Genomic DNA, 24,282 nt, shown 5'->3' on the forward strand with positions numbered 1-24,282 from the left:
TTCTGTCATATCATATATTCTTTTTTTATAACCTCGGAGCGTAGCTTTGCAAAAAACAATCCTGGTCATGCCGTGAAGAAAAAAGTGGATATCAAAGAACAAAAGAAAAGATAAAAACGATTACACAATCAGCTCTTCCTCCTGCTTTTAATGTGTTGAATAGCAGCAGCAGCTTTGCCCTGTCAGTTGTTGTTCATAATCCACCAAGAGGCTGTTAAATGAAACAATAATAATGAAGCGTCAATGTTTAACGCTCTAATGAGCAACAACAACAAGACTAAATATCATAATGTATTTGTACAAACATTCATTCTTGCCGATGTCTATTAAACTCCTCAACAACTCGTAACATAAAGCTATCATAATGACAGTGCATTATGGTTACACAGTACAATATGTTAAATAGGGATAGTGCAATATGTTAAATAGGGACAGTGCAATATGTTAAATAGGGACAGTGCAATATGTTAAATAGGGACAGTGCAATATGTTAAATAGGGACAGTGCAATATGTTAAATATAGACGGTGCAATATGTTAAATATGGACAGTGCAATATGTTAAATAGGGACAGTGCAATATGTTGCATCTGTGTAATATTGGGCTATTGTCTGTGCAATATGGACAGACGGTAGACGGTGCTGTGCACTACCTGGGTGCAATATCTGCCATGGTGTGTGTGATAGTTTGTGCCATTATGTATGTGGACTGTTAATGTGTTGAAACATCTATTTCTGTGGAACTGTTTCCCTGTCTTGTGTGGAATCGTTTATTATTGTTGTTGATGCTGTTTTAATTTAGTGTTTGTAACTGCAGTTGGACGGAGACCAGGGGAACAATAAAAGTATATCTTATCTTATCTTATTTTTAGTTTTCCTTAAGAAAGCAATGGCCTCCTGAAGATTACAATTCATTATCTAATACAGTATTTCTCACACATTAAACCTGCATTAACTGTTATTTTTGGCCTCCTGGGGGCAGTGGAAAAGAGCTGTACCTGTTAAGTTGCCTATTTACACCTCCAGCAGATAGAGAGCACCATTAGCATTCATTCATAGTCGTGTTTCAGGATTCTTTACCTGTTAAGCACCTAAAGTTTATTGTTTCCCACAAATGATTCCCCCAGAAAGACTCCTGTTTATTGTGTGAGACATACGCATTAATATTATTCCACGAGGCCATGCTATTTTTACTTCTGTTCTCACGGTTTTATTGAGAATAGAAATCATTAATTCATAAAACTATCAACTGGATTTGTGTGAGATTTAGTGCAGGACATAGCTTCAATAAGAGAGAGATTATAGTTTCTACCTGGGAGGAGCATGGTGGAGACCATCTCCGGCTCTTCCAGTGAGTCGATAACGCAGCGCTGGAAGGTCTTACTGATGGACGACTGCAGGTAGCTGAGAGAGGAGAGAGAGGGATGAGAAGGATGAGACTGCCGTTTGCCTCTCAGCGAAGCAGTAACGCTTCACAGAGAGCCTGTGAACAGCTTGATGTAACATCTTTTTCCCCGTTTAATATGCCGTGAAGCTCCTCTGATCCTACCTCATCCAGGAGAGACGGTCCTGCCAAAATTCGTACATGATGAAGCATGATCTGTCTGGCAGGTTCTGGACTGAAACGCTAAAAATAAAAAGAGACGGAGAGAGAGAAAATGAGGGCAGCGGAGGTTATCTGTTATATGTTTGAATTGAAGTGGCTGAATCCAATCGCCCCCCCGAGGCAGACAAAGAAGAGACGTACTGCAGGTTGTTTAGCTGGCTGCTGGTGGTGTCTGTGTAGATTTTAAGAGCTTGTTGAAACTGCTCCACATCCTTCTCCTTCACAGACATTTGTCTTTGGACCAGAAGTATGTTCTGGAGAGAGAGAAAACAAATAACGTCAAGAGATTAGCCTCATTTTTGAGTTTTGGTGCATACATACTAGTGTACCTATTCAGCACACGTTAGACTCACCGAATTATACGTCCCTGCCAGTGAGTCCTCTTTGAGCGGTTCAAGATGTGGACTCTGTAAATGGGGGCATAAATATATTTCAGAATCAGCAGCAGAACCGGCTCAATTGAATTCAGCTTAAAAGAACCTCCTCTAGTTACAGTCTGTCACAAAGCATTGGCTTTCACATTATTCCTATTAACGCTCCAACAGACCCCAAAAAACTGTGGTGGTTACGCTTTATTCTTGTCTGCATGGCCAAGATAAGAAAAAATAATTATTAACGTGTTAGCAGGCGAGCTCATTATCCTCACAGCGCTGATATCTAACCTTGGAAAACGCCTCGTTTATAATTTCAGATGAATATGCAAAACTAAGAGGAGACACCCGAGGCAAAAACATAGTTCTTCATGCACTGGTCAACTTTGAGATTTTGGGCTATTTTGCTTCTATAACATTCATATTCAGCTGTTTATTTTACTACTTTGTCAATTTACGTCTAAAGATTTCTCCTAAATTCACCAATAATGCCTCATTTGCATATCAAAACATAACATTTTAGACCACTTGTAATAGAAAAAATAATTGTTTTAATGTGAGTAATCAACTGGGGAAGTTTCATGGTGATATCTATTAGATGTTTTTTTTTACCCTATTCACCTGTAGTGTCTTTAAATGTATGAAATTATATAAAACATTTCTTTAAAGGTCGTTTTTTCTCAGACTGAGTCAGAAATCTCCACTTCAGTAGCACCAAACTTCCCAGTTATATTCTTATCTATATTCTGAAGGTTTCTACACAGGGGTTTGTTCATATAGCATTCAAAGCCTGATTTATATCACATTTTATTTAAAAAAAACATTGCAAAAATTGATTTTTATTTTTATGGCTGTTTATGGAGTGATACAAAGAGATATTCCTTCTGTAAAAACCTTTGACTCTAATATGTAAACACAATGAAACAAGAATTATGAACCTGACTTTATCCAATGTTCACATTTCTGTTCTGAAAAATTATGCAAATTAGTTAATATTTATTAAGATAATGCCTCATTTGCATATCTAAACATACATATTCAGAAAACTTGTAATACAAGAAATAATTGTCCTGATGTGAGTAATCAACTGGGGAAGTTTCATGACGATATCTATTAGTTAAATATTTTACCCTATTCACCTGAGTGATTTTCACCCTAAAAGATGAATAAATACATGCAGAATAAACGCTGTGTGTCTGCAAACACACAGTAGGGCTCATATGGTCTGCTTCTGTCTGTAACAGCTGAGCCTCTGTAGAAAAACCTGATCCTCACAAAGAGCAAGCCTCCCTCATGAGACAAACCCTCAGGCTGCAAATTTGACTTAAAACTGGAACTAAAACATGTCTGCATCAGGATCAGGCTGATGTGACCCTGTGGCTCCTTATTAAAAAGACATTTCAAAACAAGGCTTCTCTTCAAAATTCAGAGCTGAAATTCCTACTTTCAGACTATCTCTTAAAGGGATCATTTGTAACTTTCAGAATTGCTTGTTAACAGCGACACATGTGGCCGTTAAGTCAACGAAAGTCAGCGTCGGGCTCGCGCTTGTGCTCGCTCTAAATAGACATGAACGAGCATCTCTCAAAACAGTGAGGCGACACACGTCAGCACAATATCACTCCATATTTCAGCTACTTGGCAGTAATGTTAGCTGACCAGACGAAGGTCTCTCCATGAATCACTGCTGATCCTAGTGTTGGCTTTTCCTGCTTCAGCAAAAGCGGGTCGGTGCCGGGGCTGAAGCAGGAAGAGAAATGTTATCGCCTCCCGACTGCGCCCGCAGGAAGACACCAGAGTTTAGGTCGGAGATGATAACGTTTCTCGCTGCGGAGCCCCGTTACTTCACAAGACACGGGAAACCTCTGTTGGTCTGGAGGAGCTGCAGCATTTATTTCTGCACAAACGTCCACAAACGTCCACTGACTAGATATTCTCAGAGCTAAACTAACTCTTCTGCAGTGTGGAGTGAGCGCGCGTTCACGTCTAGAGGTGGAGCGAGACAGCGAGAACGCACGCTGTGTGAGTGAAGGCAGGCAGGCAGAGGAGCAGTGACTCCGGCCACACGCGAGCACGCATGGGATCCCGACCCGGTACATTAATACGCTTAAAAAGTTTAAAGGAATAGATCAACATTTTGGGAAATACACTCATTCGGTTTCTAGATGAAAAGATCAACACGGCTCTCATGTTTGTCTGAATATGAAGCTGGAGCCAGCAGACAGTTAGCTTAGCTTAGCATGAAGACTGGAAGCACATTTTATACGAACCTCACACTCCAGTTTGTCCATGAGCTGCTCCAGTTGGTTGATCTGGGAGCCCCAGTGGTTGTCCGGCTCCACGCTGACCCCTGACCCCAGAAACACAACATCAGCAGGAAGTCTCAACCATGACAGTATATCAACGTCATGCTTTTTTTATTTCCTGTATCAGATTTACCTCCAGTATCTTAATAAACGTACCTGTGGTGAGCATGCCAGAGTACGGGTCAGTAGGGGAGAGACACATGTTCTTCTGGATGCGTCTGCCGGGGCGTTTGGCCGCCCTCTGGATCGGCAGGTCCTCGGGCTTCTTCAGTATCCTCCTCCCGGTGCAGCCCTGGTCGTGAACCGCCTCCATGGCGCAGTCCAGAGACGACTGGAGGGACTGCAGCTGGGTGGAGGTCTCCCTCAGCAGGAAGCGTGTCACAAACTGACCCAGCACTGATGAACCCTGGTACTCCTGAATGGATGTGTGGAAAGGTAAAAAACATGAAGGACAAGAATCAGCCAGGATGTGGAGGAAAGAAATTAAAGAGGACCTATTATTGAACTACTTATTTTCAGGTGCATACTTGTATTTTGGGTTTCTACTAGGTAAAAAATACACTGCCTACTGAAGCTTTAATGATTGGAAATCCCACCAGGTGATAATGGCCTATTCCATTAACTGTAAAGTGATATTATGATAATATATGGATGTCTTGTGCCAGTTTGCAGACGACTTTCTGAGAACTAAACGTTTCAGTGCTGTTTTATCGCCCAGATTTAGTGAATAATGAACCCGTCACCATCACCAGCGTCCTGCGGAGTTCAGGAAAAAGAATTACAAGGAGACGTTTGAAAAATGACCAGAGAGCTCGTTGTAATCCTACGTGCTCCGTTTGACACGCTGCACTACACGGGTTATGAACCTCGGTCCTTTTACTCAATTCATCCTCCCTTTTCTTTCTTTTTCCAGACAGAAGAGCTGCGACATCACAGCGGGTGTTTGCTTGTTATCACAACAACACAGAGGACACATTTTAGTCTGTTGACTTCATCATTTCACTCTCAGGCATTATGAAAGCGTTACAAACTGGAGTTAAAAGTCTTACCCATATTTCTGCCTAAAGCTACATCATGTGAGCACCGCTATTGGATCAGTTTTTTATCTTTGGTTTAAGCAGTAACAACATAATAAGGCTGATCTCAGGGTGGCTAAAAGAGGCAGCTGCTCTTCGGGGCAAAGAATAGAATAGAATAGAATAGAGACTTTATTGTCATTGAAAACAACGAAAAGCAGTTTAGCAACTCTTTGCAGTAAAAACAAACATTAAAAGCAACCATAAAAACAAATAAATAAGTGGATCATCATAAAGTGCAGGTGCCATGATTATGGTTCAGCAGCTAGTGTCCTCAGCCTTTGGGGGGGGGTTCTACACACTTGACAGCCGGTAAAAGCTGTTTTGGAAATGAACAATGCATGAGCTGTGTAGGAAGGAAGGCACGAGTGATGTAGAGAAAAAGACAATGTCGGAGAGGATGGATGTACAGAGAGAGGAGATAAATCAGTTTGAGTGAATAATAGACTGAATAAAGAAGAAACTGAAAGAGGAGATAAGAGAATCTGAAAAAAAAAGTCTGTGTTTGTGGTGCAGTTCTGTGGAGGACATCTGACGTCAGATCAGTTGGACGGCTGGGGGGGTTTGTCAGCTTCAGTTACTGTCATCTACGCTCTACTATCACCCTATGTTCCCTCTCGCCATCAGAAACACCCACTTCCTGCACTGCAGTTGCTGCACATCACAGAAAACAACCTGCATCCACATCTATCTATTCATAATCTGCACCGGATCCTCTCCCCCTTCGCCAAATAGAAATAAATATTCACCAGCTGTCTTAACGTGGAGGGTTAGCTGGGATCGATAAGAGCTGAGCTATTGATTTATGTCTTAGTGGATGTTCTCTGATGTTGATCTGGACTGTGTGTGACCTAAAACAACATGATTACAGCCCTGCATGTCGGGGGGTAGACAATTTAATCCCCCCTCTACATCTCCTGGAATACACCGTTCTGCTCCACCAGGCTTCAATGATGGGATTTCATAACGCTCTAATTAGCATGTTTCACCATTTCGAAGCTGCTGATTTCTGTGTCTCGTTATCATCTGGAAATACACATGAGGGGAGTTGTCTCTTTTGAAATGAAAAAGCATTGATCATTTCAGCTTCAAAGCCACGAATCTACAATTAGGACGGCACATACGAGTAACGACACCGCAGGTATGAAAACATGTTGTGATTCTGGTTACTAGTTTGAAATAAAAAGCAAGCCACATGTCGGCCAGTCTGTCCACCACTCCTATATCATATCTCAACAACTATTAGAGGGACAGCAATGAAACATGACGTCTGTGATCCCCTGACCTTTTCCTCGAGCAGTCAGCATGCTGCCGTTAGCATTTAACTACCGCCTCTCAGGGTCGTGTGTCTAGCTGGTAACCATCCATTTCTCAAAATTCTCACGAGACGGTTGTCGTCAAATAACATTTAGCGGCAAAGTGCGACCAGAGAGGACCACAGCTAGTGCTGTTAATAATTAACCGTTTAACCGTTAACCGACATTAAGCATTTTAACCGATTAACGCTATCGGTTAAAACGGTTAAAGGGACTATTTGTAACTTTCAGAAATGCTTGTTAACAGCAACACCTGTGGCCGTTAAGTCAACGAAAGTCAGCGTCAGGCTCGCGCTTGCTCGCTCTAAATAGACATGAACGAGAATATGTCAGCTGCTTGGCAGTAATGTTAGCTGACCAGACGGAGGTCTCTCCATGAATCAATGCTGATCCTAGTGTTGGCTTTTCCTGCTTCAGCCTCCCGACCGCGGCCGGAGGGAACATGGGAGACACCGGAGTTTTGGTCGGAGACGATAACGTTTCTCGCTGCGGAGCCCCGTCACTTCACAAGACACGGGAAACCTCTGTTGGTCTGGAGGAGCTGCAGCAGTTATTTCTGCACAAACGTCCACTGAACATTCACTAGATATTCTCAGAGCTACTAACTCTTCTGCAGTGTGGAGTGTGCGTGCGTTCACGTCTAGAGGTGGAGCGAACTGTGAGTGAAGGCAGGCAGGCAGAGGAGCAGAGACTCCGGCCCTGGAGACCAAAGCTACGGTCTCCCCCACGTCCTCCGACCGTGACCAACACTGTTTAACAGACGCGCTTCACTAGATAAAACTTTGCGGTTCTGGTGCTTCCGTGTAGTTTGTGTTGGAGTCTGAGTCTGAACAGCGTAGCCTCTTTCGAGCGCGCATGGGACACCGACCCGGATTGATTTATACGTGTAAGAAGTTACAAACAGTCCCTTTAACGAAGGAAAATATTGTCCAATAATGAATGGTGCAGCTCTATGATCACCATAGCAATCAATAAATCTACAATACCTGCACCATCTTGTGAAATAGGACTAAATATATTGTTGTTCAGCTGTTTTCCAAAAGAGCCCAATAGGATGTTAAACATAAACCGCGTTACTTCCTCTTACAAAGACAGAATGCTGCCGATGTTTCTCACACTAACAAGGCCATTTTTGTGTGGTAAGGTTCAGTGAGCTCATGTTTGAAGATGTATTGTTTAGTGAGGAGAAGCAGAGGCAGTCACGCTGGGCAGTTTTCTTTTCTTCTGTATCGCCGCTGCAAGAAAGTGATCTCAAAGACCTCTGAGAGCGTTTCACACTGACAGCCGAGGAGGCAAGAACAAAAAAAAAAAACACAGCCCGAAAAAGTCTGAATGCACGACGGATTAGAAATGTTCTGAGAGCTGTTGGAATGGATAATAGTCCTGCTGATGTCGGGCTACATTTAAATTACGTCTCTTTGTGCAAATGTCAACACAGAGGAGAGAGACGTGGAGAGGTGAAAGCCATCATCACCCACCTCTTTAGTTTTATCCATGGCCTTCAAAATGGCCACGTTCAGCTTTTCCAGAGCAGACAGGACGTTGACATATTCCCCCAGATGTGGAGTGAAGTACTCTGGAGGAGAGGAAGATCGGTTGAGCGTACTTTGTGTGTGATCAGCACAAACGTTATGGTCATCATCAGACAGCTAAAACAATGAAGCCTTGGCCTTTTGTGATACATAAATGTGATCTTATGTACTACTGTATGTTTACAGTTTTGAGATGGATTTTATGAGCAAAGTAAGTATAATAAAGCGAGAATAACACATAATTACCTGAGAGTTTGTCTATGTCCAGGTTGCTGTGAGGCAATGGGAAGAAGACAAAAAGAGAAAGAGGTGTCATTGAGAAGCCTGAAATATTTTGGTCTTTCTTCAATTGATTTATCAAAAAAAAGTCGACGTTTCGGTCACAGGGACTTTTCTCCAGATATATCAACAATCGTAAAGAGACACAGTGCGTAAATATAGCTCATAGTTACATGATAGTCCACAGCTTGTGTTGGAGGCGTCCATGAACACACGCAGAAGAGCTAACGGGTTGGCTCTTTTGTTTGTGTGAACATAGTAGACGTGATAAGTATGTGCAGGAATTGGCTTTTGAAACACTGCACCACGAAGGAGACGAAGCAAGTGGCGTGCGTGGTGTTTCTACTCGTCCTCTGACTCTTTATCTCGCGCCATCATCAGGTCAAAATGTTTCCAATACTTTGCAATACTACTGACATTCCCATCATGCATATATCATGATAAACTGAGATGGTGAACATTACACCTGTTATCATTATGCCTGCTTAACCTCATCCACTACTGTAGCATGGCTGCTTCTTGTTGTAGCTTTCCATGTGAAACAAGGAGGCATTGATTTAAACTGCTGATCTCTGAGGGGCGTTTAGACGAGGCACTAAACACAAGAGCACAACTGACTTGCAACTAAACCTATAAAGGACTTTTACTGCACATAAAGTACAGTATAATGTACTAATGTATTTACATTAACATTTCAAATGTGTCCCAGTTTATATCCTGTTGCAATTATGACATAAGCTGACAGGAAGTAAACATGGACACAAGCTGTTGCCTAGCAACGCAATAGAGTGCTACAGGGATGACTCATTGACTTCCAGACGAGGGAACTGGAAGTGCTAACATGCTAACTCGTTTCTGGGTGTTATGACTCATTCCTGTAGCGCTGAAACGGTTTATAGTAATGACTTGATTTGAGTAGAACAGGGGTCAGCAACCTGCGGCTCCGGAGCCACATGCAGCTCTTCAGCTCCTCTCCAGTGGCTCCCTGTGGATTTATAAAAATGGAAATGAATAACTGTTTTTTGTTTACATTTTTATTCATCATTGTTGTAGGTCTAATGTACGACGGTATGATCGAGTATTAGGGCCACATTGAGGAAAAAAATAAATCCGAGATTAATGTGATAAATTCACAGGTTTAAGAGAATAAAGTCATAATATTATAAAGTATTAATTTTACGTGTTATTTTCTTTTATTCTCGTAATGTTACGACTTTTTTCTCGTAAAGTTTTGACTTTATTCTCGTAATGTTACGACTTTTTTCTCGTAAAGTTCTGACTTTATTCTCGTAATGTTACGACTTTTTTCTCGTAAAGTTATGACTTTATTCTCGTAATATTAAAACTTTTTTCTCGTAATATTATGACTTCATTCTGGAATTTTTTTTCCCTCAATGTGGCCCTAATACTCCGTAGTATATTGGCACTTTGGCCCTCACTGTATTAGACTTATTTACTATATACTTAGACTATAAACTGTGTTACCTTCATCACAATGATCACATGTTTTGCGGCTCCAGACAGATTTTTTTTTGTTGTTTCGCCTTAAATGGCTCTTTTGATAGTAAAGGTTGCTGACTCCTGGACTAGACATTGGCATAGTAAGGCAAGATGTCTTGGAGATCATAATTAATATATAGTATATAGTATATGAATGTTGACAGTACACAAAAAAGGGTGTAGCTAACACGAGAGGTCATTCTTCACTGTAATTGGTTGGTACTTCAGTGATGCCAACAGCAAAGGACTGATTTCTCATTTCCATTTCATCAATGTTGTGCCCACAGACACAGCAAAGAGCTTCCTCCTTGGGTTTTTTTTTTTTGCTATAATACCAGATGTTTTTTATTCTAATAAACGTTTTTCAAGTTTAAAGGGACAGTGTGTAGGATTTGGCGACATATGTGTGGTGCGGTTGCAGATTGCAACCAACTGAGTGCGTTGTTCATCTCGCTCAGAGGTCATCCCTACCGTAATAACACTACTTTAGTAGCAACGAAAGTCAGACGGCGGCCGGCGGTACCGCGGTTTTGCACTCTGCGGCTCACGTTACCGCAGTTTAACAAGCGCGTCGGAGAACTACGGCGGTCTTCAGGTAATTAAAAACGCGATCAGTGTTTGGTTTGTCTGTTCTGGGCTCCTGTAGAAACATGGCGGCGCACCATGGAGATATGAAGGGCTCATTCTAAGCTAACAAAAACACAACGATTATTAGTTTCAGGTGATTACACTCTAATGAAAACAACGTTATGAATATTATATTCCATTTCTGCTAATAGATCCCCCGAAATGTTATACACTGTTCCTTTAATGTGAGCCGGTGGCACAAATTGTTGTTGTTTTGCATCTTTAATAATCTTATTTGTGCTCATCAGTGTGCAAACAGAGTGCTGCAGACTCCAGAATTAAGGCCCTCTGAGGAATATTGACATAATCTTCAGTGAAGTGAGGTGTTGACATCTCGCTGCCAGGCAGCCGGAGAGCAGGATGCGGCTACAGATGGCAGCGGTGTTGGAGGACGTCCAAAAGAGAAGATGTGAGCTTACTCTGTCTGCTGCCTGTCGATGGAGCCGTACAGCTCCTGCATCTGGTCGTCAGTGAGGATGCCGTCGGTGAAGTACGACTGGAACTCCTCCAAGGACAGCTTCCCGTCGTCTGAAAGGAGACAAACCGTGAAAATTACACCTCGCGGACGCCTGAAAGGTTTTTATCAGCTTAATGAAGAGTTTCTCCATTATTCAACATAATGTTACAAGGATGCTTGTACAAATTAATTCCAGTGATAACCTCAGAGGTGCTGCTGCGAATGAAAATATTTCACATCAGTAGTCCCAAAAATCTGTCTTTATTTAGCTTTAAAAACCTCCGTCAAGGACAAAACCACACTTAGAGGTCTTTCCCATAAAACTAAATTGGCAGTAATTTCCTCCATTACTGCAGCTTCTGATTATTTGCTAGTGATGTGATACAGCTGGAAATCCAATTTCTGCTCTTAGGAGTAATAATGACCTAATTGAGCACCGCATTTTCTTTTTTTAACGACACCACACCTCGCTGCTGAAACCTGATGAATAATTTAGCCACCCATTCGATTTCTGCAACAATTCTCATTTAATAATTTTGCAACATTCACATCCGGTTTGCACATCTTATACCAGAGTGTGTTAACACAAAGACAAGCGTGGGCTGAAGGTAAGCACAGTCCGCCCCTCATTAGCAGCGTGTGTCGCTGTAGGGTTCCTGAGGAAACTGTGAGGAAAGGATTGAGGGCTAGTTTGAGTAGTCAGAGCAGAGCTTACTTAGCGGAATAATTTCAGATGGTGATGAGATCTCGCCTCCATCTCGCACAGCTTCGCTCTGTAAGCAACCAAACCTTTTGAGGCCCGGCTCTCAGATCCCCGCCAGGCAACGGAGCTCAGACTGATAGGCCTGAGCCAACAGTAAATCACATCATCTGTTATGTTTGCGAGAACTGTTTTGACTTGTTGCCAGCTCACATAGTGGATGGATCTGGACGCGGTGCAGCAAAAGGCTGGTTAGCAAAAAAAATGACAAATTTCCAGAAGAGATTTGGCTTCTGATTTCAGCAAGTTGTGTTCAGTGTTTATAAAGTTGCATCAATGTGGAAAGTGTTTTACATTGTTTTGTTGTTAATCCTTACATACTGATCACACCCTTAAAGGGATAGTTTGGGTGTTTTGAAGTGGGGTTGTATGAGGCACTTATCCATAGTCGGTGTATTACCTACAGTAGATGACGGTCGGCACGCCCCCCAGTTTGGAGAAACAGACAGGAGTACCGACACAGAAGGAAAGCAATGTACTGCGGCGTTAGGGGGCGGGCCCGTCCAAAAAGGTCAGTGTGCCCCCTCGGCTGAATTCTCTCCTGGCAAAAAAAAATAAACTGAAATACTTTTACAGCTATTAGGGATGTTAATAATTAACCATTTAACCATTAACCGACATTAAGCAATTTAACCGATTAACGCTATCGGATAAAACGGTTTAAAGAAATATTAATAATTTAATTAAAAAGCTGAGCGGCTCAGAGGAGCGGCTCGTCTCTTTAAGGAGAAAAGCTGGTCCACCTTAACAGCCCACCTTAAGAGGCGGAGCCGGAGTTGCAGGACACAGGAAGTTGGCTCCGGTCTCCGGCTCGCTTGAGCGGAGCGGAGGAGTTGTAGTTTCGTAGCATTTATTCACCGACAAATAAACTGTACACACACTGCTACACCTACATTCACATCTAGAACGCCACCAACAACCTCACACTCACCGCCGCCACACACACACGCGGTCTGCTGGAAACTCGCTAAAGTTACGCAGACTACGTGTGCGGCGGCGAGCATGAAGCTTCCGGTAATGCTAGAGCTGCTAACGTAGCACAAATACACACACTGTTTGTTGGAGACTTTTACTGGGAAAAAGGCTGCATGTCCGCGACTCTACACGCAGCATCGTAGCTGCCAAGTTAACGCTCCCGGACGCTGAACTGGGGACTCCCGTCAATGAATATCTGTTGTGCTCCTGCAGCTGGTACACCGCTGCATGCGAGGCACACATCTTGTCAGTTAACAGTTAATAAATAATTAATGGAAGGACTTAAAACTGCAATACAAAATAAAGCACAAAACAGTGATAGTTTTACATTAGGAAACAACTACGACATGTACTGTATTTAGGCTTTCAATGTGACGCGACGTGACGCGACGAAGCGCAGCGCAACGCAGAACTTCTGTCGGACGCCCTGCTCCTATTCTTTCTGTCGCTTGCGTTGAGAGCTTCGCAACATGGACGAGGAACGGCTGATTAGTTTAGATAAAATGAGCCGTCAGCGGGATAAAACCGGGTCGTAGATGAGGATATGAACTTGATTGTTGCCACTTTGAGCATAAGCACTGACGCTCGCAGTTATGTCGTAGCGTTCACTTTAACTTAAACTTTATTACGAGCTACCTTGTGTCAAAAAAAATAACAGTCACCTCACTTTTTGCTTTGCTTTACACTGTGCTCCTGTGCGGTAACTCTTGTCTGTTTCTCCAAACTGGGGGTGTGCCGACCGTCATCTACTGAAGGTAATACACTGATTATGGATATGAAACTCACACAACCCCACTTCAAAACAGCTGAACTGTCCCTTTAATATGGAGATCTGTGTGTTTACTGAACATGTTGTTGTGGTCTGGCTATGTTAAACCTCAGATGGAAGATGAAGCTATTAGCTCCCTTTTTAAACTTCCTTGTGAAGAAATCTTCTCTCCACACGATGTAGGAGTAAACACAATCTGTTGCACCTCTGACTCACTCTCCAGCCTTCTCCATCAGAACCGTTTCAGTGTAGATTCACACCCAATTAGACACCCAAAAAACAAGTTACAGTGCGGCTCAGATGGCACGTTATGCAAGTGTTTGCTGTTTCTCAGCGAGCGGAGCAGCCGTGGTGGATCGGTTGAGCTTCTAACTGTACAGACAGTGTTTGTCTCACGAGCTAAAGGACGGTAATCTGTGCAGCATGTGCTCCGAAGATTAATGATTTCTTTCCAAATGTCATCAGTGAGACTCTCCTCAACTGAAAATCACACAGCATGGTACTGTAGGTTGTTTCAAACACTTTAAAGGTCCCATATCGTGCTCATCTTCAGGTTCATACTTGTATTTTGGGTTTCTACTAAAACATGTTTACACGCTTCAATGTTCAAAAACATGATTTTTCTCATACGGTCTGTCTGAATATGCCTGTATTTACCCTCCGTCTGAAACGCTCCATTTTAGCACATTTCAACGGAATGGCAACGGAATTGCGTTGCTAGGCAACAGTTTGGATCCATGTTTACTTCCTGTCAGCTGATGTCATTAACAAACACTGCAACAGGACATAAACTGGGACACATTTAGTATGTTTACGTTTAAAACTTTGAAATGGTCTAAATATTGTAGATTTGTGACATCACAAATGGACAGAGATCCTAACGGTTTGTTTCAAACGCACAGGCTGTGAATACGGGCTGTGTGTATTTCTTCGTATATTGATTGTTTTGATACTTTCACAGTATTTATATATATCACTTAAACCTGCTTTATAATATAAAAGACATGAAAAAAATCTCACTTTTTACAATATGGGACCTTTAACATTAAATGTTTTCTGGCCATGCAATAACAATTGTTGTCTCCTGAAGTAGAGAGTGATGCTTATAGCTTTTAACTACCTAAACCTGAACCATAACCGGACCATGAAATGGTCATAGGGGTCCTTTTAGAAGGCGATTACAATCGTATAACTCAAACCGATTAATTGTTTATCAAAATAGTTGTCGTTGCAGCTCTAGAGCAGACACATTTTACTCTACATGCACTAATTATACATTGGAGCAGACGTTTTCCACTTTGTGAAGTGGTTTGGTGTCTTTTAATTAAATGATACCATGTGATATATTGATGTTGTGTGTGAGATAAAGAGCTGGTTACTGTCATCGACATTCAGCTCCCAAGACAGCCAGATTTTATTGAAGCACATGCAGATTTTGCAGCGATTGATCGCCAGACTTGGTGACTAAACAACTGCCAATACGACAACTCTGCAAAGAAATGATAAGTGTTGTTAAGACGGATGGTAAATCAGTAACTCACGACAGAAAACGAGGAGCAGTCCAGCTTTAATTATCTCATTTCACACTAAATAAAACTGCAGCTCTACCTGCTCGACTTCAATGAGAATCTCTCCCTGTGCTGAAGCTCGTATCTCTCTCCAGGAATTATTTTTCCTTGAGGGAATCCTGAAGGTAAAAGTGCTGAAACTGGAAGCAGCACCAATAATTCATGAAGCCCAGGAGAACATGAGAGATAAGTGCAGACTAGACAGAGACGGACGTTACAGGGAAGTTCAGAATTTAAACTTTTAGTTATTTTTATTATTGTGCTGTATATTAAAGGTGCTAAAATTTGATATCCAGAACATTAATATAGCAGGAAACAACTACTGTCTATGTAAAGACATAGATGAGTAATGTCTACCTGAGCAGAGAATGAAGTCTCTCTCCCTCTGTGTGTGTTATAATCTGAGTTTCTCTGTGCTTTGTTGACGTAGTCAGCCGGCTGCGTGTGCTTGTAGTGCATGTGAGCATGCCCCACTGGCGGTTACAGATGATAACGCCGTCCCAACTGACGCTGTTGTTGCAGAAGCGTAGCGCCCGCCCTCCGCTTCACCCCCAGGTTAAAACCATACTTGCCAACTCTCCCGATTTTCCCGGGAGACTCCCGTTTTTCATTGACCACTCACGATTTTCACACTTTCTTTCTTTTTCCTTATCTCAACCTATTTCTGGCGCTGTACAGTGTGTATAAGCCCTATTGTTTCCAACCAGACGGCAATTGAGCTACACCAAGTGTCGTTTCCCGGAGGAAGAGAGCTGCTCACGACCATAGATATATACATGTATACGCTCGCAACCGACACAACACGGTTTGAGCTGCGCTCGCCGCACATCACCAAGTTGGGCTTTGCTGGACGCACTCAATGGCACTGGACGCAGCGAAAAGCCGTCATGGTGCGGAACAAACCGTTGGAATTAACGGGTTTCGGAGCGTAGAGGTGGCGTTTTTGCTTTGTGTCTGAAAGGACCTTCAGTGAGTGAGAAATGGAGAGAACTAAGAGAAAGAAATACTGAAGCGGGGGCAAAAAATTAATCAATCAATAAAAACTGATGAATATGAGCCTCGTTTATACCAGAGATTCACGTCAGAGGGGCGAATTATTCAGTTTTCTTTCCTGAGAATTAAAAGTAAAATTAAAAGTAGGCCTATTTACCATAAAAATGCTGTTGCAGTGTACTTATTATTTGGATATTTTCAGACACCGCACTGCAAGGCACCGTGACTGCAAGTCACCAGAATGCAGGAAACAAAGTCTCTGAAACTAAATTTTTCGCTTTGGTTTTTAAATCCTTTTTTTTTTGAGGTCTCAAGGTTGGCAAGTATGTTTAAAACTGTTAGCTCTCTCAGCATGTTTGCCCTTTTTGGCTGGACCACAGAGGGCCAGCCCTACAATCGCATAAGTCTGTCACTGAGTGATGAAGTTCCTGATTAAGTATTTTAATCAGCCTTAGTTTTAATGGAAACTGTTTTTTAATATAATGAAAATAAATAAAGTAAAACAATACTGGTCCGTGTTAAAACAATGGCCTTTTGACAAATTTCATTTTCAGCCCACATAATGACACTTTGGTCTGTTTGTTATGAAAGTCTCCTGAGGGGCAAATCTAATTGCTTACTTATCAGTGTTTTTCACGCCTGCCATTGTTTTTTTTCTCCTGATGACAAATCAGAGTTGCGTCATATCATCTTTAAAATCCCTGTGCACATCTCTGAGCTGCAGCATAAACTAATCTCAGCACAGCGCTGGTGAGTAAAAGCCCTCAGCATCTACTTCATGTTCTTGCAGTTCCTCATTACAATAGCGTGGAGGAATAAGAGTGTAGTTGGTTGGTAGCCAGCCCTCATTACGTGGTGAATCTGCAGTGCTCGAGGCGTATCATGGCAGCCCACTCAGCACTGATTGGTAGGAGGCACTTTGCTCCGTGGTGCACGACTCGGTGAGTTCGTGAAGACGAGGAGAACCAAACGGAGGTCGGCTGCTATGTTGAAGATAGCTACCACAAACGTACACTTTATCTCCCTTCTTCCTACAAAGAGGGAGAAATATAAAAGCTTTGTGTGAGTGCTGGAGGGCGGCGGGTAGAGAGAGAGAAAGAAAGAACACGAGGAGCAGACTCACAAAAATAATATGAATTCTTTACTCACTAGAAATGCAGTTAACATGTATTTCTATTTAAATGTGTTTTCAGCCGCTGTGTTCTTCACAAAGACGAGACACAACCTGAAGAAATAAAAACCCACCCACCCTTTCCTTCTATTTCGTCACAACCTCCACAAAGAAAAGACGTCTTTTTAGGGGACTTTCATAATTCACAAACTGATCTTTTTTTGCATCTGAATATCTCAACGCGAGCTGTGAGGCGCCCCGGACGACCCCGGCGGTACACGTTACATCACCTGCTCTTATGCAACACATTAACCGTCCTCCTGAGGGGGGAACTGATCAGTGTTCATCAATACTCTACATGCATTAATCTCTTGCCCCCCTTTTTGCATTTTACGTTCCATTAAACGGAAGTTGCGGCGCATGAATAAAAAATTAAGAGCAGAAACATTTTCCTGTTTGTCAGCGCTGTTTTTTTTCATGCAGAGCTGAATGTTCTGTGTTTTCCCCGGAGATGGTGGTGGTGGTGGGGAGGGCTTCCTTTGAAGCAAAGAGCTGATTTAAATGTAACACTGAAACACATTAATCAAATGTAACAGTGACACGGTTGCAGAGAGAATATATTAAAAGCACATTAGGTGCAAGTCTCCAGTGAATTTGTGGCCTTTTGGAGTTAACCCCTTAAAACTCTACTCTGTCTTTCAGTAGTTGTTGCGGGCTGAGTTTCCAAGCTAGTGAAGATACTATTATCATGTGAAACTAGAAAAACCTGAAGAATCTTTTGGTACAAACCATGTCATAATAGCTTGTCGGGAAGATACGCTAATTTTTGGCGAGGAAGAACTGTCATGGCCATTTTCAAAGGGGTCTCTTGACCTCTGACCTCCAGATATGTGAATGAAAATAGGTTCTATGGGTACCCACGAGTCTCCCCTTTACAGACATGCCCACTTTATGATAATCACATGCAGTTTTCCTGGATGCAGTATAAATGTGTTATTTTCTCCTATTCTAAAATGTTGTATTTGAATATTTCTGCATGCTGGGGTCCCTAAACAGTCTTTGAATTACATGAATTGTGTCTCACTGTAAAGTTGAGACTCTTGTGGCTCCAATGAGCCCAACTGTATTCATGTGTGATGATGTTGGTCCCCATAGGAGACATTTCATTTTAGTGAAACCATTTTCTTTAAAACTTGACCTCACTGTATAAAATGACCTGTGGTGACCTCTAGGATAATCACAGCCTCATGAAACTTTACAGCCACAAACTAGAGACCTAGAGCATTCAGAGGATGGATGGATCAAACTAGAGACCTAGAGCATTCAGAGGATGGATGGATCAAACTAGAGACCTAGAGCATTCAGAGGATGGATGGATCAGACTAGAGACCTAGAGCATTCAGAGGATGGATGGATCAGACTAGAGACCTAGAGCATTCAGAGGATGGATGGATCAAACTAGAGACCTAGAGCATTCAGAGGATGGATGGATCAAACTAGAGACCTAGAGCATTCAGAGGATGGATGGATCAAACTAGAGACCTAGAGCATTCAGAGGATGGATGGATCAGACTAGAGACCTAGAGCATTCAGAGGATGGATGGATCAAACTAGAGACCTAGAGCATTCAGAGGATAGATGGATCAGACTAGAGACCTAGAGCATTCAGAGGATGGATGGATCAGACTAGAGACCTAGAGCATTCAGAGGATGGATGGATCAGACTAGAGACCTAGAGCATTCAGAGGATTGATGGCTTTTACTAGCTAGATTGACAATAAGGGTGTTTCTGAGCAGTTTACACAACACAAGTGCTCGCCATTCCAATCGCCCGAAAAATGCAATTCTTGCAGAAATCTCCAAATGTCAAAAGTTTTTGATCCCAAATCACAGCATGGCTTTTTCTATGGTGTTCCTCAAGGTCTTGGTGTCTTAATGTGGTATTTTGGAGGGATTATTGATCATTTCTATCAATTCTTAAGTGGTAAAAAAATTGTCAAATTTAGCACAGAATCCAAAAATTGCTGCAACAACTTATGAGACATAGTAGAGCATGGGGATGAGCATCAAATACGTCGATCATAATGTTCTAAACACTTAATTGATTAATTCCTTTATTATTATATTTCTTATTAAAGACTAGAACAACTTGACACACACAGTGCTGAGCTGCATCTCAAATTAATCTCCCAGCTTTCAGATGACGTGAACCACTTCTATGGGACATCTACTGTTGACTATTTATCTCCAACTGAACATCATCTTACCCCTCTAAAAGAATAGGGTGAATTGGTGAGGGGTTAAAAATGTATTTTTCCACTGAGGCCACACAGCAGGAATACTACAGGTTACATATGTTACAGTCTCACTGAGGACGTATCACGCTGAGATGAGCACTGCATGGCGAGCGGCTGCATCGAAGGAGGTCATCCTGTCACATCCCATCACATCCCGAAACCAAAAGGATGCAGCTGCACCTGTTATTTATATCTCCTCTCTTTCTCGGATCTCTCAAGGATGGCAGTAAAACTCACTCAAAAAGGTGGAAAGATCCACCTCATGATGAATCTCCTCAGAGACAACACAGTCTGAACGGAGCCATCAAAGCTGTACAGTATAGTTGAGTTTTAATTATAATCTAATTGCTTACTCACCATTTTTGTCTGCCCGGCGGAATATCTGCAATAAGAGGAGAAGATCATGTTGTTGGTGACTGGCACATATTACAAAAAGACAACGTCAAGTTTTGAGCAATTACGAGGAAGAACAGCACAGTGAAGCGATCCATCAGTATAAGAACTGTTTTTATCCTCTTTTTTTTATGCACAGGAGAACATTTAAGAGGAGCTGCAATTTCCACATTTCAATAACAAAAGAGACATGGCAGGAAATGAAAACGCTGACATTTATGTAAACCCGTGAGGAGCTCAGGAATAATAGCTTTTATGTCGTGTTTTTATTTCCTCTGCGGGCATCGAGAACTGTTTCCCTGGTTTTGTGCAAAAACCTGCGAGCAGGAAGTCAGCCGTCCTCTGTGTTCATTGATTTATGCTGTGAACACGGTAATAACATCATCACTGATATCTTCAACCTCGTCTCTGTGTAACACCGAACCTGTGAGCGGTGGGATCCGTTGGTGGAGTGTGAGATCAGAGTGGCACCTCTTTCATTTCAGAATGTTTTTTTTTATTCTGCTCAATCACCCTGTGTGGATCGTATCTACAGTCTATGGTGTGGACCAATAGAGTCCACTGCTGGTTGATTAACTGTGCACTCACACCCAGCTGTCACCTCTCGAGCACATCAGAGCGTGAAGGCCTGGACACGCTCTGCTCTCAGCCCCATTTTTTAACAACGTCTCCTCCATTCAAGACACATCTACCGATCCTCAAAGAGATCAATACGAGAGAGAGAATGATACTCAACGTCTGTACAGAATTAGACTTCATATCTCAGGAACCTGGAAAACGTTCGGCCTTTATGGTCCAGTTCAGAGTGCACTTAAAGGACTAGACCAGTGTGTACATTTAACATGTTTGCTGACCATTTTTGAATTGGTCAGTGCCCCTCGGCATCGGAGACCGACGCACGGGGTACCCCTCTTGCGTTACTTTTGGACGGACCAAGGACGGTGTGTCAAGATATGCTCGTTACATGCATAGTATCCTTTCAAAATAAACTTCTGTTTTCACAGGAAGTTAGGTTTAGGCAACACAACCACTTAGTTAGGGTTAGGAAACAGTCGTGGTTGACGTTAACTTCACTGACTAGCGACTCACGTGATTCCGGATACTAAGGATACCAATGACTTGTGACTAGCGACTCACGTGACTCACAGGGCTGATGATACTAACGAGTCATGTGACTAAAGACTGACATGACTCACGGGACTGACGATACTAACAATACTAACGACTCGTGACCAGCGATTCACGTGACTCATGGGACTAACGATACTAATGATACATGACTAACAACTCATGTGACTCACAGGGCTGACGATACTAAAGACTCACGTGACACACGGGACTGACGATACTAACGACTCGTGACTAGAGACTCACGTGACACACGGGACTGACGATACTAACGACTCGTGACTAGAGACTCACGTGACACACAGGACTGACGATACTAACGACTCGTGACTAGAGACTCACGTGACACACGGGACTGACGATACTAACGACTCGTGACTAGAGACTCACGTGACACACAGGACTGACGATACTAACGACTCGTGACTAGAGACTCACGTGACACACGGGACTGACGATACTAACGACTCGTGACTAGAGACTCACGTGACACACGGGACTGACGATACTAACGACTCGTGATTAGAGACTCACGTGACACACGGGACTGACGATACTAACGACTCGTGACTAGAGACTCACGTGACACACGGGACTGACGATACTAACAACTCGTGACTAGAGACTCACGTGACACACGGGACTGACGATACTAACGAGTCATGTGACCAATGACTGACGTGACTTACAGGGCTGACTTTACTAACGGTACTAACGACTCGTGACTAGCGACTCACGTGACTCACGGAAATGACAATACTAATGATACTAACGACTTGTGACTAGCGATTCACCTGACTCACGGCACTGACAATATTAACGATACTAACGACTCGTGAATTGCGACTCACGTGACTCATGGGACTAACAATTCTAATGATTCATCACTAACGACTCATGTGACTCACAGGGTTGACGATACTAACGATACTAACAACTCGTAACTAGCGAGTCATGTGACTCGGAACTGACGATACAGAGTCACATGGTTAAAGACTGACGTGACAAAATAAGTCAATGTTACTTTTAGTTTAAGTATAAATATGTTAAGTTATTATCTATTGATGTAGTCGGTTATATTTTTGATTCATCTGATAATCTGTCAGTTTTGGAGCTCTGTAAAAAAGCCCAAAAACTATTTTGCTCTCCTCTCCTGTTTCTGTCGATGTGAAGTCAGCTACAGGAGAGCTTTTCCAGCTGTTATTCATGTCGACTGTAAGTCGTGATCTCAAGTATAAAGGGTAGTGAATGCACTAAACCGTGGAAAACAACTGATATGTGCCTTTAACACCTCCGGACTGACGAGCAGCAGTCGTGATGACTTTCGGATGCAGGTGATGAGACCTGGAGGCTGCGCCGCCATCACTGTCACATCTGCTAAAAAAACGGAGAAGAAGTGCTGATGCAAGCATTCCTGTCTAAAAGACACCTCAGTGAGGCAGCCGCCGGGGGGAGCTGCTCCATAAAATCTGGGAAACAAATTGAGAGCAATAAACATCGGCTCTGAGGGAACCTGAGGAGGAGATTGACTTTATTCCTCCTTTGTGCTGTTAAGTGGGAGGTTGGTGAAGCTCATCCCACAGAGCCGATGGAAGATCTACTAAAAGCAGTATTAGCTACAGGGGGGGTGCTGCTCGGTTGAGATTTATATCCATCCGTCTCCTATTGAACACAATAAAACTAGAACAGTCTGTTAAATCAAACAATGGGTCCTTCAGCTTGTCTAAACAAGAGAGACGGAGACAAAATAAAGGACACAAAAAGCCTCCTCAAGTCTAAGAGAGCTGTAATGAGTTTGTGTAAAAGCACAATGAGGCTCAATTTTCTCTAAAAAAAACAGCAGATATGTGTGTTTAGTTGTTATGAAGACTGAGGAATATAAGAGAAAAGAATCAGTGCAGGTCAATGACAGTTCAGTTCAGCCTTCCAGTAATCACTCTTTTAATTTCTGCAGCTGTTAAAGAATAAACACCCACTGTATTACGTATAATGGGTTCAGAGAAGAAAGAAAGGTTGGGCCGGAGCGAGAACGGATGCTAAGTGCATTTAAACCAAAATGCGTACTCGCTGCAGTCTAATGTTCCCCCTCTCTGGCCAATAATCTGCCTCGAGGAAACTGGAGAATTTCATTTACAGCCAGCTGACTTCCTGACAGCTGGGAAATGATGCTGCTAAAAACACTGTCTTGTATTTGTGTCCAGGCTCCAAAACATAAAGCAATGATTTGGAAATATATACTGTGTTTTTTTATATGGAGGGATCATCTGCTGCAAGAAGAACCAGAGTTAGAGAACATTTCTGTGCACGTAAATCCAATTCCTCTGTCAACTGTGCAAGCAATACCTCCGATTAAATAATTAAAAAATCTATTTTTATGTTTCTGTTTGCTGTGTGAAGGAAAGGCTGCACATTAAAGATTCATACCATTTTATACAGACACCATTAAGGCTGCACAATAAATACATTTTTTATCGAAATCGCAATATGGCCTTTTGTAGTATTTGTTAAAAATCACAGTGAGATATGTGTCAAAATACCATTTTAAATTAAATATTGTCGACTTAAGAAAACATCTTTGCTTGGTACAGATCCCTGCAAAAATTACACCATAATCATTTTAATGTTTTTCAATGAGAATAATGATAAAAATGCAAAATCACTCAAAATAATTGCATTAAGATATTTTTTTCAGCCCTACACACTATGCATCTTGGGTAAAACCAATGCCATGAGCCTCATTATCATATAAAATATGTAAAACAACCTTATTAAAACAACTATAATGCTTTGCAGGTCAGATAAAATGTGTATGTCAGATGACTCTCTGTTGTCATTCATGCACTAATGGGCATGCACTCACCTTTGTTACATAATAGAGCTGCTGCTGCTGCTGCACATCAAGCAGGATGTGAATGGGGGAGGCTCAGAATAAACCATTCATAAAGAGCAGAATGAAGGTCGGTGGATTATTTCTCATGATGCACCTTTATGTGGATACAATCGTGCATAAAAATAACCAAACTGGTTTTAATGAGGGATGATAAAAGCTATAAAGAAAGCAATTAAACATGAGATATAAAAAAAAAAACAGTGTACTTACATCATGGAACAGAGGGATGCCTTGGTTCTGGTTCTGGTTCTGGTTCTGGTTCTGGTTCTGGTTGTGTCCAAGCTGCTCCTGCTGTTTCCTCAAGTGTTCGTGCTTTGCAGACTGGAGACA

At 42.2% G+C, this 24,282-nt stretch overlaps 1 protein-coding gene across 1 annotated transcript in view; it reads right to left on the reverse strand.

The window, feature by feature from the left end:
- Positions 1 to 155: 155 nt before the first annotated feature.
- Positions 156 to 24,282, reverse strand: part of LOC141773283 (N-terminal EF-hand calcium-binding protein 1-like) — a 24,344-nt gene continuing 217 nt past the window's right edge. Inside the window, exons 1-12 of the mRNA XM_074645170.1 lie at positions 24,163 to 24,282; positions 19,899 to 19,923; positions 11,031 to 11,139; positions 8,452 to 8,477; positions 8,152 to 8,249; positions 4,438 to 4,696; positions 4,246 to 4,325; positions 1,958 to 2,011; positions 1,746 to 1,858; positions 1,548 to 1,625; positions 1,311 to 1,402; positions 156 to 211 (exon numbers count right to left, since the gene is read on the reverse strand). The exon at positions 24,163 to 24,282 is cut by the window's right edge and continues 217 nt beyond it. Of these exons, the coding sequence (XP_074501271.1) occupies positions 183 to 211; positions 1,311 to 1,402; positions 1,548 to 1,625; positions 1,746 to 1,858; positions 1,958 to 2,011; positions 4,246 to 4,325; positions 4,438 to 4,696; positions 8,152 to 8,249; positions 8,452 to 8,477; positions 11,031 to 11,139; positions 19,899 to 19,923; positions 24,163 to 24,282 (1,083 nt within the window). The 3' untranslated portion in view covers positions 156 to 182. The remainder of the gene's footprint in view (positions 212 to 1,310; positions 1,403 to 1,547; positions 1,626 to 1,745; positions 1,859 to 1,957; positions 2,012 to 4,245; positions 4,326 to 4,437; positions 4,697 to 8,151; positions 8,250 to 8,451; positions 8,478 to 11,030; positions 11,140 to 19,898; positions 19,924 to 24,162) is intronic.

This window comes from Sebastes fasciatus, chromosome 8 (genome assembly GCF_043250625.1).
Source record: "Sebastes fasciatus isolate fSebFas1 chromosome 8, fSebFas1.pri, whole genome shotgun sequence".
In the NCBI taxonomy this organism is placed as follows: Eukaryota; Metazoa; Chordata; class Actinopteri; order Perciformes; family Sebastidae; genus Sebastes; species Sebastes fasciatus.